General features: G+C 41.2%; 1 protein-coding gene across 1 annotated transcript; it reads right to left on the bottom strand.

The window, feature by feature from the left end:
- Nucleotides 1-302: 302 nt before the first annotated feature.
- LOC100343257 (disintegrin and metalloproteinase domain-containing protein 20) lies at nt 303-7,712 on the bottom strand. Its single transcript, XM_089322210.1, has one exon. The coding sequence runs from the start codon at nt 2,829-2,831 to the stop codon at nt 474-476; it is 2,358 nt and encodes a 785-aa protein (XP_089178336.1). The 5' UTR covers nt 2,832-7,712; the 3' UTR covers nt 303-473.
- Nucleotides 7,713-8,575: the final 863 nt, after the last annotated feature.

Raw genomic sequence — 8,575 nt, forward strand, 5'->3', positions numbered from 1 at the left:
AGAGTTTGCAAAAGATTTATCATCCTTGGATTCTACTCTAAAGACAATTAAATTTCTAAAAGGAAAGAAGGGGAAGGAAGGAGGGGAAAAAAGCGAAATCACCTTCAAGAGACAATAACATAGAATAGCACTGTCTAGGCTATTGAGAAAGAGTTCTCTCAATTTTTTATTCCAAATTTTCTTCATTTCTTTTGCTTTCTTGGACTAAACAGAAGCAGGAGGAAGGGAGAATGGGTGGGAGGATGGGTACAGTGGAAAGAATTACTATGTTCTTAATGTTCTATTAATGAAATCCATACAAATTTTCTTAAAAAGAAAAAATGTTTAATGTTGCTGAAAATATTACAAAACAAGAAAATGTAGAAATCCCATGCAGCAATATTTAATGCTTATGAACCTACATGAGGTACCATTGAGTTTTATCCAGGAATTAGACATTTCTTCTTTCCTCAATATTAAAAGAAAAATTAGTGTTAGTCTTCCTCTTCTCCCTCTTCCCCTGCTTCACCTTCACCTTCACCTTCCTCTGCTTCCTTACATAGCACAAGGCAGCAAAACAAACAAAAAAGTGTAAAAGGAATGAAGATTAATGCTGATGAGAAAATTGCTCTTCCTGTCTTAGTTGACACTGGCCTTGGAGGTTTCTGACCAGGTGGCTTCTCGTCAGATGGATTCCCCTCAGATGGGTTCTCCCCAGATGGGTTCTCATCAGTAGAGTTGTCCTCAGGTGAGTTGGACCCAGGTGGGTTCTCCTCAGGAGGTTTATCCTCAGGGGGTTTCCCTCCAGGTGGCAGTGGTGGTGCTGGACCACTATCTACACTACCCCCAGGGCCCCTGATAGTACAGTTGGGAGGTGCCCATCCTGGGTGACAGTGACAGTGCTGTTTATTATTGCAGACCCCACTCATGTTGCAATGCTGAGTCTGACAGGTTTCTGATGCTTTAACCATATCGACACATTTCCTGCGGAGGCACATCTTGCCTGGAGCACACACCGTGCCATCTTTCACTTCACCAATATCAGGTACGGACATCCCTAGGTGATAATCAGTGCCCCAGCAAGTGGTGCCATTGAGGTGAAACTGATGCACCGTAGAATGTTCTATCAGTGTTGGAATTGTGAGCACATTTTCACACTGAACTCTCCCACACATGACATCAGGAGCCATACACTTTACATATGTGGTGCCTTCAATACCACAGTGGCCAAAACGAGTTCCTTGGGTGTTCATTTCATTGTAGCAGCTTTTAGACGCGCTCAGGGCCCCTGTGCCAAAAATCTGCTTACACTGAGAATCGTGGTTATTACATGCATTTTCATAGCAGTAGGAATTTGTACTACAGAGGATTCCGTCCTGTTTATATACGTCATCTGGGCACACATGTGACGTCCCGTTGCACCACTCTGGAAGATCACATTCACTAGCCTTCTGTCTACATACAGTCCCTAGAGGAAGGAAGTTGCAGTCTTTGCAACAACCTCCAAATGCACAAGCTGCCCCAGGCTTTAGAACACAGTTCATCATACAACAACGATCATTTCCACACTCTTGTGTAGATCCACAGTCACACTGCTCTCCATCTTCAACCACTCGGTTCCCACAGAATCTCAACCTTACGATGTGTTGTGGTTGTGCAGGAGAGAGAATACATGTTCCATTTTCCATAGTATTTGCCATATATTGGGAATAACTACAGTTGCTAAATCTCCGTGATGGCTGTCTGGAGGGATACATTATGCAATACCGATCTGGACATGCACACCACCTATCATCATGCCACATACCCAAGTTATGACCAATCTCATGGGCCAAAGTAATGGCAAAAATGCTGAATCTTCTGTCTTCAAAAACATCAACTCCACAATTTATAGGACGTCGGCATACTCCTCCAACATAGGCAACTCCAAGTTTGTCACCATGTAATTCCTTTATGAACAGATGTGCAACATCATGGTGAACACGGTTATCAAAAAAAAAAAATTTCCAAACAGCAAAAGTCTCTGTAACTGGATCTAAGTCACCACTTGTATTTATGGGGTTTTGTACATTCCAGATTTCAATCCCAGTCAAAGTTACATCAACCCCCATGTGGTAATACAATTCATCCACTATATTGATAACATTAAATACTTCAGCCTGCACTATTGACTCATTACTTTGAGAGTAAACAAACCTACCATTGTCCACGACCACTGCCAGCTCAACAAACCGCCAGTGGGCCCACCAATTCAGATGAGAACGTGGTTTCAAAGTGAAATTATATGATGCTTGAAATGCCAATTGGCGTGCTATTGACTCTTCTGTTAACCCACATCTCATGTGCGGGGACTCTGTCTCATCACTGCCTACCTGATACACCAGGTGCTCAAATGTGGTAGAGTGCCTGATGGGTTCAATTTCATACATGAGGTCATTTATCTGTAGCATTCCTCGAAATCCCCCAGAACAGGTGCTGAGGGCAACCAGAGACTCGGGGGCCCCCTCCACGTAACCATGATAGTAACAGTCATCAGGGACAAAGGGATGATCCTCCTGGAGGCCATGCTGCTCTGTGTAGGTGAACACAGGGAGGTGTGTGGAAACCAACAGCCTCTTGACCCTCATGTGGACAATGTGCCTCTGGCCCCCAATCCGCATGCGGTAGGAGAGCCATCCTGGAGCCTTTGCACCTCTACCCCTGCTGGTCACCTTCAAGGGGATCACCACTTCCGGGGAGCTGAAATGCTGGGAGGGCCTGGCTTGGGAGAGGCCATGTATGGACAGAGATACCCCAAGGCAGAGCAGCAGAAGAGTGATCCTGGTATGCATCAGGGCCCCACACACTGCCATGCTGGTGCAGTTGTCATGGAGCCATCAGTCCAGAAAAAGCAATGCAGAGTATGAGGAACTGCTGGTCTGGCTCCTCCCTCTGAGCTGCTCTGGGTCCCAGGCTGACCTTTACGGATCTGTGTCCTGGCAGAGGTGGACCATCAGTGCTGCAGGGCTGAAGTGAAGAGAAGAAGAGGAGCTGGGAAAGGGTTGGGGAGGTAGGAAGGGTGGGAAAGAGAAAGAAGGCAGTGAGACTAACATGATTCTTGAAATGGATTTGGTCTAAGCTATGTTTTAAACACACACACACACATATAGAAAGGTAGTTTTCAGTGGAAAGAAGATTGGAAAAAGGTAGATACTGCTAAATGTGGTTCGTAGATAAAGATTCATCATATATAGTGTCTTGAACTTGTATATTAAATAAAGATGTCTTATGTTAAGCTACCCAAATTTATCTTCCACCTTAAAATTTGCTGGCATCCTCTACCTTCAGCATAAATGAGAGTAACTCAGTTTTTGTTCTTTTCTTCTTGCTGTTAGCTCAATCTTTCAATTACACGGACATTTTATATAGATTGTGTTCTGTTCTATTTAGCAGGCACTAAATCCCACCTAAAGGGCTTGTGCAGGGAGACCAACTAAATAATTGTTTTTTTAGGATAATGACTTCTTTTCTGCACAGAAGTCCACCACAGTTAGAGGAAGGCAGGACACTTGTCTCATAACTGGGAGTGGGACGTGGGTTTGGGGAGTGGGCACAAAGCCCACATGCCTCCAGCCACATCGTGGAGGCAGCAGCCTTTTCTCCACATGCATCCTGCACTGAATCCTAACACGCCCATTTAATTAATCAGTGCAGATGATTTTCTGGTTTTCACAAGGCTTATGGTTACCCAAATCTATCTACTTCAATTGCAATATTCCTAATGAACATGCAATGAGGAGCTTAACCATTGAGTAAGTAAATAAAATATTCAGAGGACTACAGGTTGTGTGGATTTCAAAACTTCATTATTGTTAAAATATATGTTTTTGCTAACATAAAAGTTAATTTGTCAATTCACTGACATTTCTTAAAAAGTATCAGTGATCATTTAATATTTCAAATCAAAAGGTAAAACAAATTTGTAGATAACACTAGTGGCCTCAAGATTGTGAATATACTATGTTCCTAAATTTGTATATAAGAAATTCATTATGTTTGTATACCTTAAATAAAAAGTTTCTGGGACAAAAACAAATAAATAAATAAATAAATAATACAAAGTTTATGAATAGATACACATGGCATTAGCTGTACAGAGCATGCACAGTGTTTAGCATTATGATGTCAAGAAAGCAGGAACAAGTCTGGATAGAATTCCAAAACAAATATGTGGCTACCAGATGCCACAAGCAGAAACCAGGAGCATTGGATGAAACCTCTGTCAAAGTATCTCTAATATAGGTGAAACCCAAACACCAGTATTCCTTGCCATGTCTCTTTTCATCATATCTTTCATATTATTTGTCACATCATTTAGGGTGTAAAGAATTGGAAGATTATTGTGGTCCATGTGAAGGAGTCAAAATAGGAAAGTATACTGAAAAACACCTCTGTGTCAGGTCAGTCTTTGTCACTAAAGCATTACTCCAAGGGCAATGCTTAACAAATATCACATTCCCAGTAATTTTGTGAACTGTGTCATGGGATTGTCCTTCTTCTGACATGAAAGGAACTTAAACCACTGTCAGTTCATCCTCTGCCACAGTCAGGAACTCTCGGCTATTTCAAGTTCCTCAAAATGCTGTCTGACCATGTTTCCACTCACTCAGTGTCAACCTATTCCAGCATTTTTCAAACTCAGGTCACAGAGTACATTTGGGTCACAAAAACCATTTAGTGCACCACAAGTATGTGAAACACCAGAATATAAACTGCTGCAGCACTTCACACACAGGAGTGACTCTTGCCATTATGGACACCAAGGATCTTAGAGTAGCATATGGCTCAGTTCATATGCTGATTAGCAGTTTTGAACTCCTGACTGAACACTCAAACTTGATGGGGGAGCATTGAACAGAGCAGGTTAACCCACTGCCTTCAGTGATGGCATCTGGTATGGGCACCAGTCGAGTCCCTGCTGTTCCATTTACAATCCAGCTCCCTCTAATGCGCCTGGGAAATCAGCAGAAAATGGCCCCAGCCACCCACATGGGAAACATGATGGAGTTCTAGGCTTTTGGCTTTGGCATGGCCAAGCCCTGGCTTTTATGGTAATTGGGGAATAAATCAGCTGCTGGAATATATATCTTTCTCTCTCGTTCACTCTGCTTCTCTCTCAGTATCCCTGCTTTTCAAATAAACCTTTAAAAAGTTATCCAAAACTAAATAAAAATTAAGTTTATTCTTCGCACCAGACAGGGATGCCCACTCTCACCACTGCTATTTAACATAGTTCTGGAAGTTTTAGCCAGAGCCATCAGACAAGAAAAAGAAATTAAAGGAATACAAATTGAGAAGGAAGAAGTCAAACTATCCCTCTTTGCAGACGATATGATTCTTTACTTAGGAGATCCAAAGAACTCTACTAAGAGACTATTGGAACTCATAGAGGAGTTTGGCAAAGTGGCAGGATATAAAATCAATGCACAAAAATCAACAGCCTTTGTATACACAAGCAATGCCATGGCTGAGAAAGAACTGCTAAGATCAATCCCATTCACAATAGCTACAAAAACAATCAAATACCTTGGAATAAACTTAACCAAGGACGTTCAAGATCTCTACGATGAGAATTACAAAATCTTAAAGAAAGAAATAGAAGAGGATACCAAGAAATGGAAAAATCTTCCATGCTCATGGATTGGAAGAATCAACATTATCAAAATGTCCATTCTCCCAAAAGCAATTTACAGATTCAATGCAATCCCAATCAAGATACCAAAGACATTCTTCTCAGATCTAGAAAAAATGATGCTGAAATTCATATGGAGGCACAAGAGACCTCGAATAGCTAAAGCAATCTTGTACAACAAAAACAAAGCCGGAGGCATCTCAATACCAGACTTCAGGACATACTACAGGGCAGTTGTAATCAAAACAGCATGGTACTGATACAGAAACAGGTGGATAGACCAATGGAACAGAATTGAAACACCAGAAATCAACCCAAACATCTACAGCCAACTTATATTTGATCAAGGATCTAAAACTAATTCCTGGAGCAAGGACAGTCTATTCAATAAATGGTGCTGGGAAAACTGGATTTCCACGTGCAGAAGCATGAAGCAAGACCCCTACCTTTCACCTTACACAAATATCCACTCAACATGGATTAAAGACCCAAATCTACGACCTGACACCATCAAGTTATTAGAGAACATTGGAGAAACCCTTCAAGATATTGGCACAGGCAAAGAGTTTCTGGAAAAGACCCGGGAGGCACAGGGAGTCAAAGCCAAAATCAACTATTGGGATTGCATCAAATTGAGAAGTTTCTGTACTGCAAAAGAAACAGTCAAGAGAGTGAAGAGACAACCAACAGAATGGGAAAAAATGTTCACAAACTATGCAACAGATAAAGGGTTAATAACCAGAATCTACAAAGAGATCAAGAAACTCCACAAAAACAAAACAAACAACCCACTTAAGAGATGGGCCAAGGACCTCAATAGACATTTTTAGAAAGAGGAAATCCAAATGGCCAACAGACACATGAAAAACTGTTCAAGGTCACTAGCAATCAGGGAAATGCAAATCAAAACCACAATGAGGTTTCACCTCACCCCGGTTAGGGTTAGAATGGCTCACATTCAGAAATCTACCAACAACAGATGCTGGAGAGGATGTGGGGAAAAAGGGACACTAACCCACTGTTGGTGGGAATGCACACTGGTCAAGCCACTATGGAAGTCAGTCTGGAGATTCCTCAGAAACCTGAAGATAACCCTACCGTTCGACACAGCCATCCCACTCCTTGGAATGTACCCAAAGGAATTTAAATTGGCAAACAGAAAAGCCGTCTGCACCCTATGTTTATTGCAGCTCAATTCACAATAGCCAAGACCTGGAACCAACCTAAATGCCCATCAACAGTACACTGGATATAGAAATTATGGGATATGTACTCTTTAGAATACTATACCGCAGTAAGAAACAACGAAATCCAGTCATTTGCAACAAAATGGAGGAATCTGGAACACATCATGCTGAGTGAAATAAGCCAGTCCCAAAGGGACAAATATCATATGTTCTCCCTGATTGGTGACAACTGGCTGAACACCGAAAAGGAAACCTCCTGAAGTGAAATGGACACTATGGGAAATGGTGACTTGATCAGCATAGCCCTGACTGTTAATGAACAACTTAATACATTATCCCTCTTAGTAGTTTTTTTGTCTGTTCTACTTAACATGACTGGTTTAATTCTGTAATTAATACACAGTTATTCTTAAGTGCTGAAATTTAACTGAAATGTGATCCCTGTTAAACATAAGAGTGGGAATAAGAGAGGGAAGAGATGTACAATTTGGGACATGCTCAAGCTGACTTGCCCCAAATGGTAGAGTTAGAAACATACCAGGGGACTCCAATTCAATCCCATCAAGGTGGCATGTACCAGTGCCATCTCACTAGTCCAAGTGATCAATTTCAGTTCACAATTGATCATAATGAAAGGACTAAGAGTCAAAGGGAGCACATAAACAAGTCTAGTGCCTGCTAATACTAACCGATAGAATAAATAAAGGGGAGAGTGATCCAACATGGGAAGCGAGATACTCAGCAGACTCATAGAATGGCGGATGTCCTAAACAGCACTCTGACCTCAGAATAGCCCTAAAGGCATTCGGATCTGGCTGAAAGCCCATGAGAGTATTTCAGGCATGGAAAGCCAAGACACTCTGGCAAAAAAAAAAAAAAAACACCTAAATGAAAGATCTCTGTGAGTGAGATCCCAGTGGAAAGTACAGGTCTTCAAAGAAGGAGGTACCTTTCTCTGAAGGGAGGAGAGAACCTCCACTTTGACTATGACCTTGTCTAAACAAGATAAGAGTCGGAGAACTCAAGGGGCTTCCATAGCCTTGGACTCTCATGACTGGAGCATAGGGAGATTACTGATGCCATAAACAAGAGTGTCAATTGTTAAGTCAACAACAGGAGTCACTGTGCACTTACTCCTCATGTAGGATCTCTGTCCTTAATGTGCTGTACATTGAGACTTAATGCTATAACGAGTACTCAAACAGTATATTTCACTTTGTGTTTCTATGGGGGTGCAAACTGTTGAAAGCTTTACTTAATGTATACTAAACTGATCTTCTGTAAAAAAAAAAAAAAGAAATTATCAATTCCCAACTTGACTCTCACTGGGATTAAACATGACAATAGGTCTGATCTGATTTCATCATCATTTAAAAAATCATCTATTATTTTTCACTTTATGTTTCTGTGTGGGAGCAAACTGTTGAAATCTTTACTTAATGTATACTAAACTGATCTTCTGTATATTAAGAGAATCTAAAATGAATCTTGATGTGAATGGAAGGGGAGAGGGAGTGGGAAAGGGGAGGGTTGCGGGTGGGAGGGACGTTATGGGGGGGAAGCCATTGTAATCCATAAGCCGTACTTTGGAAATTTATATTCATTAAATAAAAGTTTTTAAAAAAAGAAATAAAATAGAAAAAAATTAAATTTATTCTTGGCCTATGAGACTGGAGAACACAATCTCCACATTATTTTTCTCCACTTTGATCTGCCTAAGGGCAGGCATTTCCCCTAA

The sequence above is a fragment of the Oryctolagus cuniculus genome, chromosome 20 (assembly GCF_051225735.1).
Source record: "Oryctolagus cuniculus isolate XC-2025 breed Fujian yellow rabbit chromosome 20, ASM5122573v1, whole genome shotgun sequence".
Taxonomy (NCBI): domain Eukaryota; kingdom Metazoa; phylum Chordata; class Mammalia; order Lagomorpha; family Leporidae; genus Oryctolagus; species Oryctolagus cuniculus.

Excerpts from the sequence above, each read along its gene's own strand:
- LOC100343257 (XM_089322210.1), bottom strand. The coding sequence starts at position 2,831 with ATGGCAGTGTGTGGGGCCCTGATGCATACCAGGATCACTCTTCTGCTG.